The sequence below is a fragment of the Pseudopodoces humilis genome, chromosome 1, assembly GCF_049639895.1.
Source record: "Pseudopodoces humilis isolate 2021_Gansu_Grassland_sample_001 chromosome 1, ASM4963989v1, whole genome shotgun sequence".
In the NCBI taxonomy this organism is placed as follows: domain Eukaryota; kingdom Metazoa; phylum Chordata; class Aves; order Passeriformes; family Paridae; genus Pseudopodoces; species Pseudopodoces humilis.
The window spans coordinates 17,481,279-17,505,445 of record NC_142200.1 but is presented as its reverse complement, the minus strand read 5'-3'; the positions used below and the strand labels follow the sequence as shown (position 1 = coordinate 17,505,445).

The 24,167-nt window shown below is 36.6% G+C and overlaps 1 protein-coding gene across 1 annotated transcript; it reads right to left on the bottom strand.

The window, feature by feature from the left end:
* On the bottom strand, positions 1-23,663 carry EIF3E (eukaryotic translation initiation factor 3 subunit E). The gene is made up of 13 exons (XM_005516962.3): positions 23,522-23,663; positions 21,708-21,822; positions 18,595-18,712; positions 15,387-15,429; positions 14,812-14,916; positions 12,703-12,828; positions 11,114-11,238; positions 10,206-10,332; positions 8,150-8,251; positions 7,377-7,486; positions 1,835-1,937; positions 1,248-1,382; positions 1-160 (listed from the first exon to the last, which is right to left on the bottom strand). The coding sequence occupies exons 1-13, from the start codon at positions 23,609-23,611 to the stop codon at positions 122-124; spliced, it is 1,338 nt and encodes a 445-aa protein (XP_005517019.1). The 5' UTR covers positions 23,612-23,663; the 3' UTR covers positions 1-121.
* Between the last annotated feature and the right edge of the window lie 504 nt (positions 23,664-24,167).

The following is a 24,167-nucleotide window of genomic DNA, read 5'->3' as shown; positions in this document are numbered from 1 at the left end:
TAAAAGTAGCCAATTTTATTCAAATAACATTAGCTCTAACACATAATTACTTTTCTCAAAATGGTTACACGTTTATGTGCTTTATAGTCAAATAAACATTTGTACCCACTGCAGAAGTGTTTCAATAGAATCCAGAGTCTTGAGTAGCCCAGTTAGGTGCCTAAAAAAAGGAAAAAAGTATTAGAAATTACTGTATTACCTAGTACTTACTGAAATTTGTTAACACATTAAACAGTTCTAATACTATATATAGATATGAAGTGGGAATGTTGTTGATAATGAAGGATATACCCTCTAAGATTAAAGCAAGTATTAAAGCAAGTCTTGAAATACCAGACACATATACTGTAATTGAGTTGTACAGCTAGTGTCCTCCAAGCTAGTAGTTTCAAAAAGGAAAAGTTCTAGAAGATCCCAATATAAATCTAAATAATTTTTCAGCTATATTTTTAAAAGAAAGTAATGGCAGAAGTTTCACTCAACTTCCCATTAACAGAATAAACTAGTGCACTTCTGCTTGTCCAACTTCCACCAGTATTTCAGCCAAGCACTGAGGAGGTGCAATAAAACTTCTAATGCTTAAACTCTTTTACTGTGTGGTTTGTTCTGATGTTTTTTTTTTTTCATTTTAAAGATGTATGGCTGGGCCTCAGAGCCATTCCTGTTACAGGGCTGTTCTCCCTCACAGAGGTTCCCATATTGCTTTGTGGAGGGAAGCAAACCCAGATGATCTTGCCAACTTTCTCATTTTCACTGGTTCTACTTAAACTTTTCAATGACTTTATTACATTTTTTAGAATTTCACTAAACGGGTTTAACACATTAGGGTTTTGCACAATTTCTCCATGTTCCAGTCTTAAGCACCATTCATTCTCCTTTCAATACAACATATGCACCTACAATACTTCTGAGTACAACTCACTTGGAAAAAGTATTATAACTACTTTCATAAGTGTCACACTTCATAATATGCCCTTTCCTGGTGGTGAAGGAGACTATTTAAAGGAAGCAGAGCAGCAAATGACAAACAGTTATGCAACAGAATAAAATCTAATGAAGAGAAAGGCTAAAAGAAAGCAAAAACCACTAATTCTCACCATGACCAAGTATTTTCCTATGTAATTCCTACTATTACAACTAGGAGTAGGTACATCTGGTGAATTAAGGCACAGGTTAAGAATTATACTTACATTTATCTCTCACAGAGAAAGACAGCAAGAATTCAGAAAAAGGTAACTTATACAAACCTCAGATCTACCACTCTGATTGAGTTTCTTCTCAATGTTCATAGCCAACATTTGACTACGAAAAGACAGGCTTTTGGTCTTTTCAATCACTTGTTGATAAGGTGAGACTGCATTGTTGCCCATGACTACATGGCCCTAAAACCCAGCAAAGATAGAACAAATTTAACAATTGCTCAGCATGCAAGGACCTTTCATGTAATACACTGCTTTCAGAACTTTTACAGATCATCTTACAGACAAGAGCAAAACGCAAGAAATGAAATCTATTATAGTTTATCCAGGAACAAAGTTTTGATTTCTATTGTTTTTCTTTTCCCGTGAAGTAAAAGAAATTAAATAAAAAAACTCAATAAATTCACTGGCTTTAAACTGAAAGAGAGCAGGTTTAGATTAGATTACTGTGAGGCTGGAACAGATTGCCCAGAAAAACTGTGGGTGCTGCATCCCTGGAAGTGCTCAAGGCCAGGCTGGATGAGGCTCTGAGCAATTTGGTATAGTGGGAGGTGTCTCTTGCAGGGGGGTTGTAACTAGATGGTCTTTAAGGTCTTTCAACAAAAACCATTCCATGATTCTATGTACAGTCTTACCAGCTTTGAATCCAATTTGGCATCTAATCGTGCATTTCGAATTAGATTGACAATCCATCTTTCTGCTTCTTCAGGAGTCATATTCAGTTTATCTGCCAACATACTAAAAAATAACCAACTTACTAAACAGCAAAATAGAATCTCTCTGATGTTGGTAGACATAATATGGGACTATGGAATACAAGTCAAACCAATATAAAATATGGCACAGTCCAAGATTCAATAAGTACTGCACGGCTGGGAAGCTTACTTTCATTTGACTGAAATGACTTTAAAGATTACATACATGGCCTCCTGCATATCTCCCACCCCCACTGCAAATATGAAATTCATATCCTGAAGCATATACCTACTCATTCTGAACTACACCATACTGCTTTTAAATCTTGACCTGCACAATTTTCCTATATTCTTATTAACCCTTGTCTACACTTACATTCTTGGAAAAATTGTTATTTATGTAATTTCACAGTTAACATAAAACCACCACCACTATTACAAAAAAAAAAAAAACAACCAAAAAAAACTGAACCGCTTTTATTCTTATTTAAATGCAATCAGCAGTCAAGAAAGTATACATTAACTAGTCCAAAAAAAATATTTAGCAAGAAAACTTCACTCCAAAGTTCAGGAACAAGACCCATGAAACAGAGCTTGGTATAGAAGACATGACAGATACACTTTGCTAAAACTTGCAATTTCAAGGAAGGAAGGTGGGGGAGAACAGAGAAAGGAAAATTCTTAATCAAACAAGCACTCCTGTCCAGGAATAATTCCTCCTAATAGCATTTCCTGTGGTTTTCCAGCTAACTCCTTTAGCTTCCTGCTGGCAGTTGGCTCATACAGGGCATTTGTAACGCTCATTCTTCCATCAGCTTTCAGACTAAAGTAACAAACATGAGGTAAGGGCTATGAGCATGACTAAAAAGCCAGCTGGCTACACTGAGTTGCACAAGAGGTCAATTTCTCACCATTTTACAGAATCTTGCCTAAACATATTTTTTTCCACCTGAAAAAGTGACTTCCTTTTTGACGATGATTTGCAACAAGTAAATACTTTATAAACTATCAATTATTAAGCTCATCTACCTGGCTGGACTTCTACATACACTTCTTCATACAGTTGTCCCTCCTATATAAACCTTTCTTCCAACTAAAAAAACAAATTCTGGGTTTTTTTCCATAGATAAACGTGAAATGAATAGAAAAACCCCAAAGTAACTTAAACTGCATTTACACTAACTCACTTGAGCAAAATAAGACAAGAAATGGGTAACAAGTCTTTGAACTTGGCAAAGTACGGGGAAGTAAAATCCAACCCCAGCTGCTACCATTCCAATAGACCTTTTAATCTGAGCTTGAATGAGCAACTCTAAGGGCAGAAGAGAGCAGCAGACATCAGGGATAGAATTTTTTGTGGAATTATCAGTCCCCTGGACAGAACATGGAATATTTTAATTTAAGAAAAGCACAATTACTTTATTACCCCTAATCAGTGATGTTAAGTATTTGACTTGAAACTAAAGAAATTTTAAACTGAAAGTACATGGCGGTGGGTGTAATTGTCACATTTCTCTTTTAGAAACCTTAGTAATGGATTTAGATAAAGTAAATTCCCTTCCAAATGACCACAAGAAAGGCTACTGCCATTACACTGGGGATTACAGTGTGGAACCTCTACTCATGGATATAGGGCCTTTACTTGTGGATTCTTGGCTAAGCAGCATAATGGAATACTGCTGTGGGACCTGCTCAGAGCTGGAACTGGGTTCACAGCATTAAACTAGATGACTTCCAATCTACAGCACCTACACTTTCCTTTTTCCTTAAACTCCTCATGTAATTGGAGGGCACAGATTTCTAGATAATCATTTCAAGCCAGAAAGTATGGATATTTTCCATTTGTTACTAGCAAAGCATTTTACCTTTTCGTATTATATCTACATTTTACGACTAGCTCAGCTGCTTCTGAAGTGGCTTTTTTTAAAATTAAAGTGTTTTTTGAACAAACATACAGTATATATTTAGCAACATAACAGAAGTAACACCACACAAGTATTATTTTCCTGCACATGTATCTGGAAAACTTAAAAATCATAGAATGAAAGTGACAAGAGTAGAAAGTATGTAAAAATCTGTTTTATCTCAACTTTGAGACTTACACGTATTTTAAATTTTCGTATGAAACAACTGATGTTATCAGATAGCAACTATTTTTTCATTAATAAAGAATAAAACTTTAAAAAACCTAGAATTTTATCACATCTTTGACACAGGAGATGACATTCCTCCAGCACTTGTGGCAACAAAGTCTCCTTGCATCCTATACTGAAGCAGCCAGGACCACTCAATGTGCGTGGATATATAACATAGAGGTATTTTCCTGGTAAAGTAACATACATGGCCAAAAAAGTATTCTCCATCCTTCCAGAGCAAATGCACGGAAGACCTATCCTGATTACAATTCTGTAACGAACCACTATTCTCCTATCCCAGCTAGAACATTTAAAACTCCCAAGATACAAAATACAGCTTAGCCTCATACAGGTTTGATAGCTGAAGTAATGGCGACACATTCAGATTTACAAACACATATTAACACCACTAATATTAAGGAAAGGATGCAACAGAAGTTGTACTATAGATTACCACTGTTTATAAAGATTCCTCTATAATTCAATAGAAATTAAGTCAATTATAATGAAATACTATTAAAATGTAAAGAATGGTCTACCATTTCAAGTTACCATTAATTTCAAATGGCAGTTTTGCCAAAAACAGTCACAGAAATAATTTTTTAAATAATTTCTATCCCCCAGTTCTATAAGGAAATTCACTTACTTGAGTCATGCTAGGGCTACTGTTATTTAAGTCTTCATTTACTTAAAAGGGAAGCTTACTGAATTCTCAACATATTCATATATGAATAAGCACATCTTATATAGTTTACTTGTGTGTGCAGTACAAAAGAAGAATGAAGCATATTCAGCTCTCCAATTAAATACGGGCATATCAAACTAAAACAGATTTAGCTTAATCTATTACTCCCTATTAGACATGGTATTTCAAACAGCAAATCAATCACAGGGTGATTTGGGATGTGTAAACTAAGTTGCAAGTGATAAAGCAACTATGTCCTTCGGAAAAATGTCAGCTAACTAGCAGATCTAAGTAGTTAAAAAATTCAACAGGCATTTATTTTTATTTAATATAAGGAACAGCAAGTTTCCCACTGTTTTTAAATTCATTCTAAATAGCTAAGTAGTACTCATCAAGCACTGTGTTACAACCATCTAGTTTTTTGCTCCAGGATTAGCAGTGGAAATCACTTGCAAACCAAGAAATGCAAGAACTACGTCTCAGCCAAATATTCATTTCAACCAATCACTCATTTCAACTGGTTAATTTCTTCAAAAGCAAATCTGAAATACACTAAGAAATAATCACATACCTAATTTAATCAGCCAAAATATAATGATTGTTACAGCTTGCAAAGAAATTTAAGGCTGATATCCATCATTAAAAACACAATGACCTACTGAGAACCACCTCATTACTGACGATTGACTCCATGTGCAACTAACTTAGGGGGTATGCGGTAGGAATATCCATGTCATTCTGAGATAAATGTCTCAACCCCAAATCTATCATTTGCCTCATAACATGCTATAATGCTTATAAAGGAAGGACACTGCTACTTATATTCAAGAATCACTCACACATAATAAGGACAGCCAACTACATTTTTTATCACACCTAAAGTTGAAATATTAAACAGCACAAAAAATATGAACTATTACTATAAGTAATAAACCCTAAATAAATGGCAATCACCTACCACAAAATTTGATAAAGCTTGCTATTTTTGCCATAACAGATCACTGGTATGTTGCCCACAGTTTACCAGTATCTTTTGATACAAAAATTTGATTTAAAAAAAATGATTGAAAAATTCTTAACATACACACTGCAGAGTCTTTGCTCATTGACTTGAGTCACGTAAGAGATGACTTCTTCGAAAGACATCTAGTTTCTAGTTAAAAAAGCTTAAACATCTAGTTTCATTGAAAACTTGTACTTCAGTATGTGCAGTGTTCACACCACTAAACAGAATTTGTAAGAAAGAGCAAGACACTATTGGGCTTTATACTCATCCTTAAGAGCACTATGTATGGGTTTGTTTTTTTCCAAATACTGGTTCAACCCCCCTTTATGCCTAAGCACGCAGTACTCTGCTTAAAGTGACTTTAGCTGAAGCATTAGCCCTCTTATAAAAATGAATACTAAGTATGGAAAAGCTCTGCTCACAACATGAAGTTCCATTTACTATTAGGACTATATCCTTAAACCCAATACACCACAGCTGACTAAAATGCTCAAATTCACTGCTTCCCTTTTACATCAAAGCCATTGACTATTTTAAGCTGATACAAAGGGCAAAAAAATATTTTCCAAAGACAGTGAAGACACATATGTCACCCAGTGCCTAAAGATTAAAAGTAGTAAGAATCAGTCCTTTTTCCAACTATACTTATCCATAAAAAAAGCAATCCTTCCAATAAGTTTGCAATATTAAGACAATTTTCTCTCAAATACTTTCCTTTGAAATCAGGCAGTGTGAAATCCTTACCTCAAGGGACTAGATGCACACATTTGCCCTGGACATAAGCTAGTAACAAGACTTCACTCAATGTGATCAATTCAACAGCCTTCATTTCTGCTGTCTCAAGATCTCTGCACTGCTGTCTATCAGTGTGATTTTTACAGCAGAATTTTTCACTTCACTTTTTCATTTTCAATTTAAGGATGTGGAAATATAGGAAACGTGGGCAAGGCCAAGTGGAAAGATGTCAAGCATACAGAGTATATTCCCATTTAGTTTTTTTTAATATACACACAAGAGGCATCAGAGCTGATCCATTTGAAAAGCCTGCATTTATAAAATAAATCTGAATAAACAACAGACATATTTGCTAATAGCAGTACCTACAGCTGAATCACTTTGTACCACAGGGAATAAACTCCATTGTTTTCTATTTAATTAATGAAAAAAAGCAATGTGATTTAATAAATTTCAAAGAACACACCTCTAAGACAGACATGGGTATCTGTACCTACCAAATAAAAATTTAAGCAATTACTGTATTTGCAGCTTGTATTTACACTCTGCTTCAACGTCTAAAATTGAGGTCCAAATGAAGTCACCAGGACTTTGTTGACATTGGTATGAAAGTTCCCATTAAATCCAGTAGAGATCCCACTTAAAACCATAGCAGTTTTAGGCTGAAAGTACTGCTTGTCTGGGGGCACTATAGGTGGTAGAGAGAGGTTGTTTGGAAGTTAAACATAATAATAAACTCTGAAATATAACTGTAATTCAAGTACACCACATCAGAGTTATAAAACCAGAAAGAACACTATCCAAATGAAATTTCAGTTAGGATTTTACCTGACAATTGAATACTTCCTGAAGTTTGCACTGTTTGTAAAACTGCCCTCCATGATTGATTTTCTGAACTGAGGAATGAAGACATCCCCTTACCCAATACTGATGCACTGATGGATGCGACAGAAAGTCTCAAATATAAAGAGACGGGCATTCTCAATGAAGTCCTCAAGGCACGCCACTAAGAAGAAATCATTCACAAGCACCTGTAAGTGCAAGCAGAAAGGGAACATGAGAGCAAACGTGAGCAGAAATTTACTGGAAGACACTGCCAATAACTAAGAGCAGCCCATAGTATACCTAAAAATATTATTGCTATGTTCAAAGATGTGGCGAAAAAGCTATAGATTAGCAACATTTTGCATTGTTTCATTGTTCAGTACCTTACTAAATTTCAACTGCATATAACCATGATCACTGAGGTCTGACTCAAGAAGAGAGTAAGGACCTAACTTGACTGAAGGTCAAACTCTACTGCTGTACTAACTACTGAAGATCCTTTCAGTACAAAATTTGACTCCCCACTCATCTTTCATAACAGAAGAAAAATCTGAGCTTTTCTTCAAGCATTTCTCAAACTTTAATGGAAAACCTGAAGCTCAGCCAAATGCATGATTACCTATTTGCTTCTTCTTCCAGAACTTCTTAAACATTATTATAACATTAAAGCTAGATCCTCAACAGTAAGTCTCGTTTAAGTGTTACAAAATAAGTTGTCAAAAAGCCCAGCACCACCCAATCATGAACTAAAGTTTATCAGAAAGCACTGGTAATGGAATCAAACACTTCAAACACTTCAGCAGTCCACTGTGAATTTTAGAGGTCTTTACTTAAAGGAAAAGGAGTCTTATAAATATTTAAAGTCTTACTGTTTCACACTCTCTCAGCTTCTTCTGCGCTCCATCAAAATCAAAGTTAACGTACAAGCATTCCACAAATTCTGTGATAGGGTCCCTGTACGTGTAGGATTCCTGTCAAAAAAAAAACCAATTAGGAACAATATTAGAAATCAAGACCATTTCCAATGGCCTTGTGACTGCTCAAGTACTCCTTCTTAAAAAAAATAATACTGGACACATTATTTGGAAGCCAATATATCACCTTAAAAAAATAGCTACACTTCCCAATTCCTCTTATAAAAGCTACAGAAATATGCTTTTTCCCTACAGTCTGGTTAAACAACCAGAGGTGTAGTTTCACCTTCAGCATTTAATGCTGCAATCTTTGGGTTAGGAAAATATCAAGAGACTAGAGCTATCTCTGTATCAAACCTCCAAATTTCATAAAATATAATAGCATAGGCTTCCTAAATCCTGATTTCAAAGGTGACTCCAACAACCAAATCTTTCATACTTTAAACTGAATGATTATTTTCATGGACAACATAGCTAGCAAAAATACTATTTTCTATACATAAATTATTTTAACTTATTTTGGCATTACAGAAGTTACTCAACTTTCTCAGTTACCAGGCAGACACAATGCTACATCTACATACAATTGTGTAAATTCAGATGTAAAAAATATCCCCTTATGTGTGTTTCTAATGCATATTTTATGCAGCTTAAATCAATATGTAACAATATCTGCTTTAGCATACAATAAGGTAACAGATAAAGGGAATTCCTAAGAGAGATATTTTTCTTTATGGATCAAAGTTATTTCTTCCTTCCCCAAAGAACTGTATTTACAGTTGTATTATTTAGGTTTAAAAATCCAGTTTTATATGTATTTTTCACATCAGATTTACACTTGTTAACGATTATTTGCAAAATGGTCTTAAAATTAGCATCTCTTAATTTCAATAAACAAACTACTTACCTATCAGTAAATTACCTATCAGTAAATGAGTAATTGCAAAGATGTTGCAAGTATAAACAATCTTTTACTGCTACTAGAGCAGTACCACATAAATTTCAAATCTATAAAAACTCTACCACAACATCATTTCGCATTATGAATCAGAGTAGAAGAATACTGAGAAATCTGATATGTGATTTCAAAACCAAAGCCCAAATTGGTATTTTTGAAAAGAGTACTTGTGCAAGCAAAAGCAAGAAACTGTAAAATGTTACTTATTTTAAGTATTAGAAATTCATATTATATTAGAAGCTCAATGTTACAAACAGATTTTAGATAAACATAAAAGATAAGTCATAACACCACTGATTTATTGCTTCTCATGCTAGTTTTTGTGAACACTAATGCTTAAAAACAGATTAAGTTGACTAAAATTTGATCTTTGCATTGCCTGTGCTTTGCACAGGTAGTTGCCCAAATGCCTGCAGTGGTTTGCTAGCGATTTCTAGCCTGTAATAACTGTACTGTCACATTTATCTATATACACACACAGATGCAATGTTTATTATGCACAACATTATCAAGTGTTTGAAGTGTATTGTTTTGTACACAAGTGAATTGCTGTTTTCACATAAAATCTGGGCCATAACCCCATTAGTTGCTACCAAGTGACTATTTTATTGCTCTTATCTCCGTCCTCACGTGATTGTGACAACAGAACCATTTTCAAGAGAATGTACATGAACTCAAATCAACACGCACAATTCAGTGGTTTTGAAATGTAAGAAAGAACCCTTATTCATACAACTTATTGCACATAGTTGAAAAAATCACATCCAAAGCCATTTCACATCTCACTGAATTTCCAGCATTTAATAATACAGTAAGTAAAAACTGCATACATACTCTACTGCAGGTATGTGTACATAAATTGCTCATGTATATGAAAGGAGAAAAAAAAGATTCCATTCTCCCACTGACTGATATGCATTTTACTTCAGTAAAAACTCACAAAAAACAAGCATCAAAACACCTCAAATCCCAACACAAGTATACCACTAGAAGAAAGTTATCATGAAGTCTCTTTAAAAAAGGGGAAAAAATATCAGACACTGCAGTCCTTACCTGCTGAATAACCTTGACTAGATCTTTCAGCACTTGTCTACGCTTACGAACATCCTTATTTGTTATGACTGCAGTAGTCAAATATCTGAGGATATGTGGGCACATCGTCTGAATTGCATTGAGATACCTAGAAAGAAAAAACACAGATAAGATTCAGAACTCAAAGGTATACTGAAGTTTGCTGACGACACTAAAATGGGAGGAGCTGTTAACTCCTCAAAGGCAGAGAAGCCATGCAGAGAGATCCTGACAAAGAAATCAGAGGGCTGGATGATCACCAGCTGCATTAAGTGTAACAAGGGCAAGTGTCAGATTCTACATCTGGAACAGAGCAACACTGGATCTATCTACAGACTGAGGAATGAGAGGCTGGAGGGCAGAAAGGGATCTGGGGGTCCTCATCAACAAGTTGAATATGAGTCAGTGTGTCCTGGCAGGCAGAAGGGCCAACTGTGTTTTGGTGGACATCAGACAGAATCACCAGCTGGGCAAGGGAGGGGACTGTCCTGCTCTGGTGCAGCCTCACTTTGGTATTGGGTGCAGTTTTGGGTGCCACAACATAAGAAAGGTACCAAGCTATAAGAGAGCATCCAAAGGAGGGCAACAAAAACTGCTAGATCTACATGTAAGTCAATCCTCTTACAAATAGATACAGTATTTCAATTCTCATTCTTAGTCTGGATTTCCCTCAAAAATATTTTAAAATAATTAATTTTTATAAAAATACTTCTAATTATTATAAAATAAAAATATTATCATTATAAATTTAATTCTTGTAAAAATAGCTTTTCACAAAATCAGAACAGAACAACATCTTCAGCCTGCAGCCCTAAGCTCAGCAAGCTTGCATATTCATCATTTGCCTTCAATTTGATTTATAGACCCCCATGTAGTACAACACAACTTACTGTGGCTGATAGAGAAAAAGGTCAATGATGTTGTCTCTCCCTTTAGGATGATTAAAAAACACGAACAAAGACCAGTGGATGAGCCATGTTCTTTGCTGAAGAGACTGCAGTGGAGAGCTGACAGACTAAGAGAGAACATAATATCGGTGCAAGTCAAGCACAACACGAAATTTGCTTGAATACTAATCCATGGAGTTGTAATTGCTCAAAATTGTTATTTTACACCAGCTCTTTGTAACTGTCATCATTCTCAGGCTGAGCTTGACCTCCAGCTTTTTTGTCATCTCAATGATAAATCTACTGAAAGTTATAAGCAAGATAAATTTTCCAATACTATATTCCAAACTGTTTCCTGAAATTTGCTTTTTTATGGCAACAGCAGAGCTCTTTTAGCTTTCCGAGACACCATACTAACCCAAGCTACTTCTCTTAATTCTGAATATTTCTCCTTGTATACACTCTTCAGATGTGATCTGAGTAACTACTTGGCTTTTTCACCTTTTCTGTTTTACTTCCTTTTTAAATCCTAAGATTTTTTTTTTTGCCATAAACTTTCAGACAATGATGAAGCTCTATAATCACTTTCAGCCAAAAAAATAAAAGAAATGTAATTATCTTTATTTAAACCTGCTGATAATGGACAAACAAGGGTTCAGCTCCGAGTACCTGTATTAGCTCCAAATTTCAAAAGCACTTCAAACAGACTGCAAAACAACCCACTAAGGATGAACTGACATGGCAAGTAATCCTCACTCAGAAGAACATGATGACACACTGCTATGATTCTATCCAAAAAAAATCTTGGGAGCTTAATGAACAAGTCAAATGGTCTATTATAACTATCCAGAATCACAAAGACAACAAAATCACAGAAGAAAATTTGTTAACATTAATTATATGTCACATAGGCAAGAAATGACTGGGAGGACAGAAAAAAATCTGGTTTTTCAAGACTCCAGGAGAGTAAAATTTTCACATCTCTGATACAGCCATACTTCACTTCATACTAGTGAAGTTCCACAAGCAAAGGGGAAGAAGACCAAGAGGTCCCATCTCTCATAAATTACTTTGAATCAGTACTGCAGCCCCACCCTCCTTCTTAAGTTCTTGGTACTCATCTGAACTCAGAAGATTTTTGTCAAGAAAGCTGAATTAGCTGGAAACTTTCCAAATACAAACTGTCTTGCATTTTCTGTCAAAAGTGCTATCTTCATGATATAACATGGTTTATTTACAAGCATTTTATCCTTTCCAGAAAATGAATAGTACAAGTATCTAAAATTTAAGCAGCAATTTCGCAAAATACCTTGCCCTCAAACATATCCTTAAGATTTTTTTTTTGTTTACTGGAAATATATTTGAAAGTATAGATGAGAACCTAAGGTGTTAAGAGGCAAGCAGTTTGGAAAAGAATGTTCATTATTTCTTCACATGCATCCTTTGACTCTCCCACTGCCAGTAACAAAGTATCAACTGAAAAGGTGATAACCTTTTCTTGATAACACAAGACTGCAAGTGATTTATAGTAAAACTTGAGTACTAGCATCTCTAACCTCTCACCTCACTAAGATGCCCAAGATTTTACTTACATTATTATCTATTGTCTCCTTTAGTCTTGTGAGATCTTCCATAGCTGCATCCCAATTCTGCATCAGGATTTCAGATGCCAGTTTTCCCCACAGAGAGCTCAAAGCATTTCTGTCTGTTGCTGGAACCTATGGTAAACAATAGCAACAAAGTCACATGCTTAGTATTTTGTTAAAAATTATTACTTACTTTTAAAACTACAAAGGGTATTTTATGGCAGTACTTTTCATTTATCAGTTTTGCACAGTCCTAACTCTCCAAATTAAGTGGGCTGTTTTTTTTCAGATAAACAGTTTAGGCATGGAAAAAAAAAAACAGTAGTAAAATTTCTTAAGTAAAAACTAGGAAATCATGTCAAAGGAAAAGATCCATGCTGCTGCAGTTTAAATTAAAAAAAAAAGTCGGAGCACCAGATGACACATTGTTTCAAATTTATTTTGGATTTTCTTTTTTTGTTCAACCACACAAAAATGCTTCTAAACTAGTAAAACAAGGTAATTACAAGGCAGGCTCCTAAAGAACTCGTAATAGTAGGTAACCACCTTCAAAAAGCTAGCATTCCAAACTCTTCCTGCTAATGCCTTGCCCAGAAGTGTACTTGTTATAGAAAAGTGGAACTACAACTTTGCAGGAGTAGAACTTCATGGAAGGGTAGCCCTAAGGTCAAGCTGTGTTAGTTTTACAGAAGAATGAGTTGCACTATGTCATTCACAATGTCAAATTCTCTTCTCAGACTGGTTACAATAGTTCTTTCACAGACTATGTTTCATCACACTGGGCTTTTAAACAAATCTTCTCTTATCAGAATTAGTAATAGAAGTCTTACACTAAGCTATTATCAATACAAAATCAGTACTTCATTTTTTGAGGTTACTTGACATACAAGAACATAATGCCATGCCTAGAAAAAAGGCATGAAGAATTACGGACAGTTGCCCACAAACCCTACATACATAATTTTCATTTCCTCTCCTGCCACATAAAAGGAACCTATAACACTGAAACTCAGCTTTAGCATCAAAATTTGGATTAATTATTAGTCAACTCATTCCTACTTTAAGCCCTATTCTTCTGATTAAAGATACGTTTTCCAATTTTGCTTCTTTAATTACAGTCAATTATAGAAATTTTTGTGGTTTACTCTAGCAGTATTTCAGAGAGTTAAGATTACTTTTAGATGGGAATAGAAACTAGCAAGGAAAAAGCATCAAGGTAAGAACCACTGCATGTTTTCAGTAATCACTGCATAAATCTATGAGATACTGACTTACAAGCTGTGTATTTTCCAGGAAACCCAGGAGCCAGTTTAATAGATACTGACTTGAGAAGGCTAACTAACATACTCCAGTTCCAAACCACTTAATTAGATGTAGCTATTAACAATAACTGCTTTTAGATACTGCAGCTGTTCCAGTTATGTGGATTTTCAAGCAGTTATGTGCTTGATTATGCAGATTTTCAAGCAGTTACCTTAAATCCCCATTTGTTAATAAAGCAGCACATTCACCGACCACCAACAATAAATTTACTGTGCTGAGATTCTTTCAAGACATCAAATCTTTATTCTCAAAATCCACTCCTAACAGTAACAGATGATATGAATTACAACAAGATGAACAGAGTTGCTTCAGAGACGATGGATATGGCTCTACATTTATCATCTGAGCTGTCTGCATTTCATAGGGAGATGACTTATACTCTTAAATCCATCACAGAATTCAAGAGAGGACAGATGAGAGCTCAGATAAGAAGCTGGCATTTCACATTCAGTCCACCTGAAAGCTTTTCACTGCTGTTGACTACATCTGTGACCAAAACCAAGTATTCTTAAAAATAAGTATTCATTTCATTGTATCCTATAATAAAATGTTACAAGACATACAAATTTAAAGAACAATTCTGAGTTCTACTTGAAAAGAATGGAATTGCTGGATAGTGATGATTATTAAGCATTACTGTAAACTTTAGCATACAGTAATTGCCTCAAAAAGCTATAAAGTATTAAATGATAAGGATGAATATTGACAATTTACTGGTTTAAGTAATTGAAAATAATACCGAATAAACAAACAAAAAAATAAACCCCAAACCAACAACTGATCAAAACTTACCAGAACCCTAAAGAAGTAGAGATATTCTGCAGCTCCTGAGTAGTTACCACACTCATACTGGAATTTTGCATACCTGTACAGTGTATCTAGATACTCCTGCCTAAACTGAAAAGAAATACAATAAAAGCTTTTATTCATTAGGAAAAAAAAAACCAACCACACTGTCACAAGCTAATTTTAATAGTAGAGTAAGATTTGAAATCTGTAGGTTTTCAAAAGACATTGTACATGGGAAAAAAAAAAACAAACAAAACAGAAAACTATTATACTCTCAATCCATGCCATGGAATCAAAGTTTATACCAATACTGGAAAAAGGTGAAATATTGCATTATAAAGTAAAGCACACCTACGTTACACAGGTGCAGCCAGCATTAAGTTTCAGTTTTTTGTTTGTTTGTATAAAATTAGAAGTTCAAGGGCTTAAATATGTTAGTATTAGGAATTCTACCTGTTAGCTACACTGACAGGGGACAGAACAAAAACGCTGGGCCATACTTGGTCAAAACACTGTCAGCTGTGAAGGAGGTTGGGTGGACATACTTAGAACTGAATTCCAGCAGCTACAACACTTACCCCATGCTTCTCAGCTAAATAGTCAAACAGCATCCGACCATCTCTATAATAAAAGGATAGAAAGCACTGCTTTTACAAAATAAATTGATAGCCACCATGCAACACTACAAATGCAACACAATTTTAAAGGTAAAACACAAAAAACTAAGCATGAATTTAAAGTAACATTCCTCCACTTGTTCAAGAGCAGCTGCTGAGTCATCTATTACTGTGACATATAGTTTCAAAATCTTAAAATTATTCTTATTTTAAGTAATAATTGCCACCTGCAACAATAACTACAGTTAAGAAGAAGCAGAAGGCTGTTTTAAATTTGACAGCATTCTTAGCTGTCAGTAGGAAAATTAAATCCTGAATTAGAGCTCTTCCCACTCATGTTCCAACATCACAGCACTTACTCTAGGCAACCTTTTTAACAGAAGATGGGGAAAAAAATTACGAAGATTAAAGTAAATAGAAGTAGTAAGGAAACTTATACTGTTAGAACTGAGACATTGTGGGTCACAATAATCTCTACCACAGCAAATATGTGCAGAACACAGAACCATAAAAAAGAATCATACTAATAAGTTCTAAACATCTATGATCATGGGATCACATCTCTGAAGACTGATTTTTATTTAACACTAATACTAAAAGAACAAGCCATATTACTTAGATCAAACAGAAGTTTAAGCATCCAGGAGGCAAGCCTTAAATTCCCTGGGACAAAGGACTGTAAAAACTGTATGTAAGGAGTATTTTCCCATTTACTCTGAAATCAACTGACTGTAAAGATGTTAATCTGTTTAATTAGAACTTATGATAAAAGATTCTACAGGGGAAATGGCAAATTGCCAAGTGAGCCAAGATTGACAATCCTTAGTCTTGCCTCTGAAAGCAACTGAATAATCTCATGGATTTGTTCCAGTAAAACATACTTTAAGGATAAGGAACTAACTATTACTCTAATTTTAAAGTCAATGTCCTCCAACAGTTATTCAGAGAAGTGAAATGTTTTGGCTTATTCTTGAAAAGACTTCTACTTGCAAAATCTCCTTTACACATTATTTCCCAGAGTTGGATATTCCCAACACGGATATTCCCATCATGGATCAAAAGTCATGATCTGAATTCCCAGTAATATGCAGCTATCTGAATTCAATACAGATTCAAAATCACAAGCAGAAATTCCCAAAAGAATCAAAACTTCTTTCTACTATCTACAGTACACTACTCAGGTCTAGACAGACAGGACTTATTTTAGCCCAATTCTACCCATTACTATCTAACCCAAATAATCTGGATTAGAACTACAGCTGAGCCAATAACCAAAACTGGAACTTCTGAGCTGTGAAGTTTACAGATATTTTACAAACACAAATCACATACCAGTTCTAAAACAAAACTTGCTGCAGTTAAGTAGTAGAGATAATACTCTATAGCTTTAGGCATGACTTTATATGCCATGCATGACTCTTACTCTCAAACAAGGCATTTCCAATTTGAAGTACACTCTATTGATCAACTTCTGTGAATCAAAAGTCAAGTAACAGAACACATTTCCCATGAAATGCTAGTATTTCAGTAACATTTTTCTATGCCAATTATTATTAAAAAAACTGCCTTAAGGCAAAGCAAGAATGGGACAAGACCTCTGTATGTTCAATTACAGTTGAATAGTTGTGGAAGAAGACTTCTTTAAGACACACTCAATTGCCTAACTGGGACTTTCACTTTCAAAGGTATACCTCCAAAAGCAAGTGAGTCCTGGCTTTGCACAATCACAAGTCATTAACAAATGCAATTTCTTTTCTTCATGTAATTAGCTGACATGAACATCCATTTTGACATCAGATACAAAGGCAGCTTACTTAGATAACAATGTTTTTACAGAAGAAGCTTAAGTATGTTGTGGTGGTACGAGGAGAGAAAATAAACTTCTGATAGGGTGCAAAGCTAACAGATTTCATGATTCCTACTGATATCTTGTTTTGTGTGTGCATTGAGACATAATACACTGCACCTCACCATTTCTGCACTGACCAAAATCAAAACTGATCTATAACAAATTCTGAAAACAATGAGAAGAGTGGAAAAAAGAACAGAGGCAACAAAAAGTATTATAATGTGTATTTGAAACAAAGTAAATTCTAATCAAGCTCCTGCCCCTTGAGGGACCCATATTCCTCAGGGGTTTTGTTCACAAACAAAGGTATCTGCAGCCTAGAAAGAAGAGTTTGGACATTAAATACTTTCCTAAGAAATTCCAGAAGTAATGTTAAGCCTTCTCTATCGGTGGATGCAGAAAACTTGCCAACAATAAACCCAAGTACAGGCTTCACCTTCAAATTCAAGTGAAGCCATAGGTTCTCTGATACCATATACTCTATTTAAAATTTTAGGGCAGGTAAGGCTGAAGACAGGATCCAATCAACACTTCAATTTGTCAGACACATTTACAACAGCAGTAACAATGATTCCTATGTAAAGAAAACAAGGAGTAATTAATGTGAAACAAATACCTGCCTACCTCTCTGCTGAAGGTGCAGTTACTCCTCAATGAGTACAGCTGAACTCTTTCCTACAGAGCCCAATTCAAGCTTAACCATGGTGAAACTCCGACCTTAGATGCAATGCACAGACAAACCCTTCCTATTTTAATTACACCCGTAAGAAAATTTAAAAGAAATTGGATGCATCTTAAAAAGACTATTATGAGCACTACCTTACACAACCAGGTTGGAACAGTTTGGGGGTGGAGTGAGTAAGCAGGAAAAGGACAGAACACCCTAAAGAAATACGTGCTATGAGAATGCTCATCCACCAGGCCTCCCAGACTAATATGGCATTCCATAATCTTTTCTAGAAGGTAGAAAAGAAAATATGAACTGTTTCAGCCTGTATTTTCCCCCAAAAAAACCTAAACCAAATGAAAGCCAAACAAAAAAGTGCCAGTGATTGGACTGCACTGACTGGATGATGACTGTCACTTCTACCAAGTTGATTCACAAACATTTAAAACAACAGATGTCTTTTGCACAACAGGTAAAAGCACTGAGAAGAGCAAACTGTATCCAGCAATTTCAATTACCTGACCACGAGCACTACTTAAATACTGCACGAAAATAAAAATGTCTTTCTTGCAGTTGCTACATAGAAAGCATTCCTAGAAGCAACACTTGAGAGGTACCAACAAGCCACCCCTACAAATTACGTTAGAAATTACCTAGTGGACTGCATTTGCCTCGTAGTCTCTGGATCCTCAAACATCTTGACAATAGGTTCTGTTTCAGCTTGAAGCTGCTTCAGCTGCGCAACAACAGTTGTTCTTTTCTCACGCAAAGCTGAACACAAACAAAAAGACTTTAATATAATGCTTTAAGTTTTTACATGAACCAACCTGTAATTACATGGTGCTGACACTTGAACACATCTTCCCAATTCCTGCCTCACTTGTCCTCTCAGTCAAGTATCAAACCTAGCTGTATATAACAAATCTGTAACTTAACAAAAACTTCTAACATATGGTTCTTCTCCTCCTGTGTGGAAGCCACCAGAGAGCAGGTACAGCTGGAGCAGAGTCTGCATTAGACAATGTATCTTCAGGCTTCCACTAAGGAGAAACAACCTTTAACTAAGTTCACTTATTCCAAATAAACTTGCAAAAAAGTAAACAATCCAATGATACCATAAGATAGATTTTCTTCTGACTGATGATGAAGCTCTGAAAGAACACTTAGAGCATACTTAATTAAAAACTGACAGGAAAAAATTCAAGCAGCTCAACCTGCAAAATTAAGATTTTGAACACTCTGTGCTTAACGGAAACACTAAGTCCTTTATGAAAAATTGTTAGGAAATTCAACTAAGAGTTTTAGGGTGATTATTTTACATAGATCCCCAAATTTCTCACCAAGTGCTAGCAATGCAATAAAATAAAGACTTAAACAAAATTCAGAAAAGTGTGTATGTTTAAAAAAGGCACGGAAAAATCACGCTGGCATTGGCCACGTGACCCAAGAAACATATGGGAGAAGAGAAGCCAAGACCAAATAAATCCCAGGAGATAAATGCAGGAAACTGTGAAAGTGAGCCACACACCAGAACAGTCAATGCCACGGTGAACAGTTGACATTTCTTTCCTGATTTGACTACACAGATACTTGAACAAGACATCCAAGGTGGCTAACACCATAATGGTGACTCAACCTAAATATAAGAACAACTTGCCTGACAGGAAGTGCTCCAATAAGGAGAAATTATCTCCACCTTCAGCTGACTCTTGAGATTATAAAAGAGGAAGAGGAAACAGATGAAAGAAAAAACATTCAGTTGACTTACTAAGAATACGAAAATGTTTTCCTGCGACATCTCCTTGGTGTGTAATTGTAAGTTGATCTCATGGAAGACAAGACAAAAGCAACTATAAATTGTGCAGGGACATTTCTAATTATAACTGTGTAAGTGAACTTAAGTTTTGAGTATTTTAAATAGTGAAGTCTTAAAAAAGGATAGTATAAACTTCTAATGAAAGCAGTGATTCCACAAGTAAGAACCACCTGTCCATACACACATTCTGATAAGCACTGGCACAAGAAGATGACACATATTAGAAAGATGTCAGAAGTTAAGGCCTTTGCATAGGAAGCTCTGTGAGCAAGCACCCTGAAAAATTGACTCTGTGAAAGAACTAGCTTTGCTGATGTTAATTGAATAAAAGCCACATATCAAACAGCAGTAAGTCATTATACAAAAAAAAAAAACCCAAAACAAGAAAACCCAAACCACAACCCTGCCAAACTGATGATGTAAAATCTTAAGAGATGTAGTGTTTTTCTTATACTCTTTTCAAACTGTGGAAATTGCTGGTCTTTAATGAACACAGAGCTCGCCAAGGGAGCAAACTCATTCAACTTTCTTTCAGCTGTGACCTTATGAAGTTATAATCTAAGGCAATCTGATTAGGTAACTGGCTATAATCATCAGAATTCTGGAGACATTTTGAATAGTTACTTCGTCGAAGTCTGCTAGAATTGATATTGCTTGTGTTGTTTACTCCTTTAGTATTTTGCTCCTTAATTACTACTGGTAACAGTAAAATTCAACACTTAAAAGCCTGAAGGAGGGAAAGAAAGATTAATACCTATTCAGCTTTGAATTTTTTTTTTTTTTATAACCTTGATACAGCCTGACCTTTTTAATCAGTAGAACTGTTAAGTAACCTAAAGGTGAAGCAATTACCACGACTGTTTCTTAGATTACAGAAGTGAAACCCTCTGGTTATCATTACATGAAACAAGTCCCACGTATCACAGTAGACACAATCATAACACTTAATGCTAGCAGAGACTTGGTCAAAACATTGACTCCAATGTCCATAAGCCTATCAATTCTCTTCTTCCAAAGAGGCAAGTGACCATCTCTGCAGCTTCAAGAGCCTGAAAAGAGCAAGACACAGAGGAAGAATGCAATAGCACCCAAGTCTCCTCCTCCTAAGATGCAAGCAAAATAGACTGTCGTCCCAATAGCTAAGAAAAAGGTGAGGAATTGCCCAGCACAAAAAAAGGATGGAGAAACAGGAAGACAGTGGATATTGAAAAACTAGGTCAGGAAGAAACAAACAAAATGAAACACCCAACCCATAAAAAAAAGAACTGGGAAAAAACCCTTAAAATCAAAATGCCAATGAAGGATAGAAACTAGACAAAGCTAGGTAATCTAATTTTCTCTCCATTCCCAAATGCTCCTCAAGATGATAGAAATTTAAGTAGTGAACAGAGAAGTTATCAAAATCATAGATAAGATGGCAAGAGATCACATTGATTATAACCTTAAATTTATTTTCTTCTAGAGATACAGTGATTCTTATACTAACAACTCTGAGGAAAACACATTTTTCAAAAAAAATCTCTCCAAAGCCTAAATATCAGCAACAGACAGATCAATGGAATTATTTACAATGCAACTCTAATCTTAACATATGGGATGCTTTAAACAAAAAGTCACAAAGTAACACCAAATCTTTATGAACGTGTTTAATTTGACAGATGAAAAGCTACTGCAACTCCATTAGGCTACAGCTTTAAAGTGCTTGAAATTACCAAATCAGCACTGAAATACTTAAGAGGTAACCCAAAGGTTGAGTTCCTGACAGAACAACAAACCCCAGCTTCCCAGGATTAGGGCATTCTATTTGTCTCAGTATTGTATATCTTTTTGGTAATGATGAAGTTAAACAGTACTCTAGTTTTTGGATGCAACAAGGAATTACTACTAGTTATTTATTATTTTAGACAGAAAGGTTTCAAAACAAGGTTTACATCTAAATGAGCAGCTTACCATGAGGAATTTCATCAGAATAAAGATTTTTGTACACATCCATAGCAAAATCCACCATGTTGGTATCACTAAGGAGATCCAGTTTTCCTTGGAGCAGTTCTTTTTCATTGTATATCTGAAACAGGAATTATTAACACATTCATTTGAATAGCGTTGAAGAGTTTCAATTCATATTATGTATTACTTCTATGGTACAGTTTATGGCCTTCTGTACAATTGAATTGTTTTAAATATCAAATCTCACAGCTCAGTCATTAAGCTAACTTACTATAAAGCCTCTCTGCATTTTCAGTCTTGACAAAACACCAAATATTTCTCGCTGTCTATGAAAGCTAATTAGAAGTAACATTACTAGGATCTTAACAGGAATAGTAAGTAATATGTATTGCAAAATTACATACATATTTTAAAATATAACAAAACCTTAATCATACTTCTCTTCCAAAGTACTGAACACTTTCAACAAAAAAATAGTTAACAGTGAAAATCAGTTAATTATTTTAAGTGGATTTCAAAAGAAATGCACAAGATTAAACTTACAATTCAACTGTTGTGCAGATTAATCTAAAATATGTTGCTAAGTTTATAGCATAAGAACAAATTTATAACAGCTACGTAATTGGATGGTGTACGTTTAAACTTTTCAAATTGTTTCTTAGAGTTTATACTCCATAATTTAGCAATGAGTTGCAAACTGCTGTTAGGTGTTGAAGATGTAGGCAGGGGCCAAATCCAGTATATTCCTCAAAAACATATTCGCACAGGAGCCATTTTACAACTCACCACATAACAATTGCGGATATCTCAGATACAGAATCTGTGTAAGTTCAATTCAGCTCTGAACACTGTTGCTCAAAACTAACGCCACAAAATTAAATGTTTAATTAACTTCAGCTGACATAAAAATACTAATGTAAAACATGCCCCCAAGATGACAGGCATTAAGCAAACTCCACATGCTAGACCTGACAGCTGGTTAGGTCAAGTTGTCTCAAGGAACGAAAGGTTCATCAGTTCCTTTCTGAAAGCTAAAATAAGACCTACTTTAAACGCAAAACTTCTTTAACTTTACATATTTTTCTTTCATTTTAAAATAGTTTAGAATGATGAGAGCTTAAAGTATCTGAAGCGCTCGCCTGAGGTACTTCCAGCATTACTAGGTTCTTTGTAGCAATACGACATAAAAATGTACATAAGAAGACCAACAAGGGGTAACTCCAGAAGAGACTTTTATCTCTTTCCAACACAAATTCGTGATGACGTGGGTTTTAAATTAAAATTAATCATTGGTATCATTGGCGTAACCTCACAGACCGCCCTGAGCTCCGGCTGCGGGACGGCCCGAGCACCAAGAGCCGCGGGGCTATGGAGGGTGTCCCACAGCTGCGAACTGCGGCTGCAAGGAGAGTTTTGGCTTCTCCTTTCTGCGAATATACTTGAGGGAAAGACACTACACCAAGTCCGAGGACAGAGAAAGTGCCGGAATTCTGTGCTACTTCGCAAGCCAGCGGCCGAGGAGCTGCGCGGCGTGATCAAGGAGCGGCTCCCTCAGGCCCCCTCTGGGCTCTGCTCCCGTCCCTCCCTGGGCAGCCCCACACACTTCGCCCCTCGACTCACGCGGCACAGGAGCCTCGAGCTCCGCCCTACGGAGACTCCGAATCCCCCACGGGCCGCGCCCGGCCCGCGCAGCGACCAGGCCCACGGGAGGAAGCTCCGGCCGCGGCGCACCCAGGCCCACGGGAAGCACCGGCAGTAGGGCCTGCCACTCTCCCGCTCCCGCAGCCGGCTTTCCCACCCTTAGGAGAGACACGCACCTCCTTGACGGAGAGGAATTCCAGCAGCGGGAAGACCAAGTGCCGGTCCAAGAAGTGCGCGATCCTGGTGGTCAGGTCGTACTCCGCCATCTTGGCGCCGGGAGAGAGGAAAGGCAGCGGGGTGACGCGGCTCTTGTGCGCGCTGCGCCTGCGCGGTACCGCCCCCGGCCGCGGGGAGCCGGCGCCTGCGCACTGTGGTGGGGGGGGGGGGGGATCAGCGGGGCTGGGAGCCGAGGACGGGGGCGATGGCCGAGCGCTCCCCTGCCCACACTGCCCCGGCCGGCTGTAGGGCTGACTGTAAGGCTGACTGTAAGGCCGGCTGTAGGGCCGGCTGTAGGGCCCCGTCCGAGTGCGCGCCGTGGGCCTGGGGCCAGGCCCTGCTCGCGCCTTGCCTGGGGTGAAAGCGCCGCTGGAGCGCGTGAGCAAATGCTGGGCGATGGTTTGGGCATTCCAGCTTAATAAAGTGGGATTTCTCCTGAAAGCAGCTGTGAGTCCAGCCACCACACTCTGTGCGTCGTGTGTGAGCTTGACTTGATCTAATCTGGTAATGACAATCTGAAAAGGAGACTAAGTTGTCCTTGGCACCAAGTGAAAAGCTTGTTAAGGTTGGTCCGAGCTGGCCGTGTTTCCAAACTCTCCGTGGCGA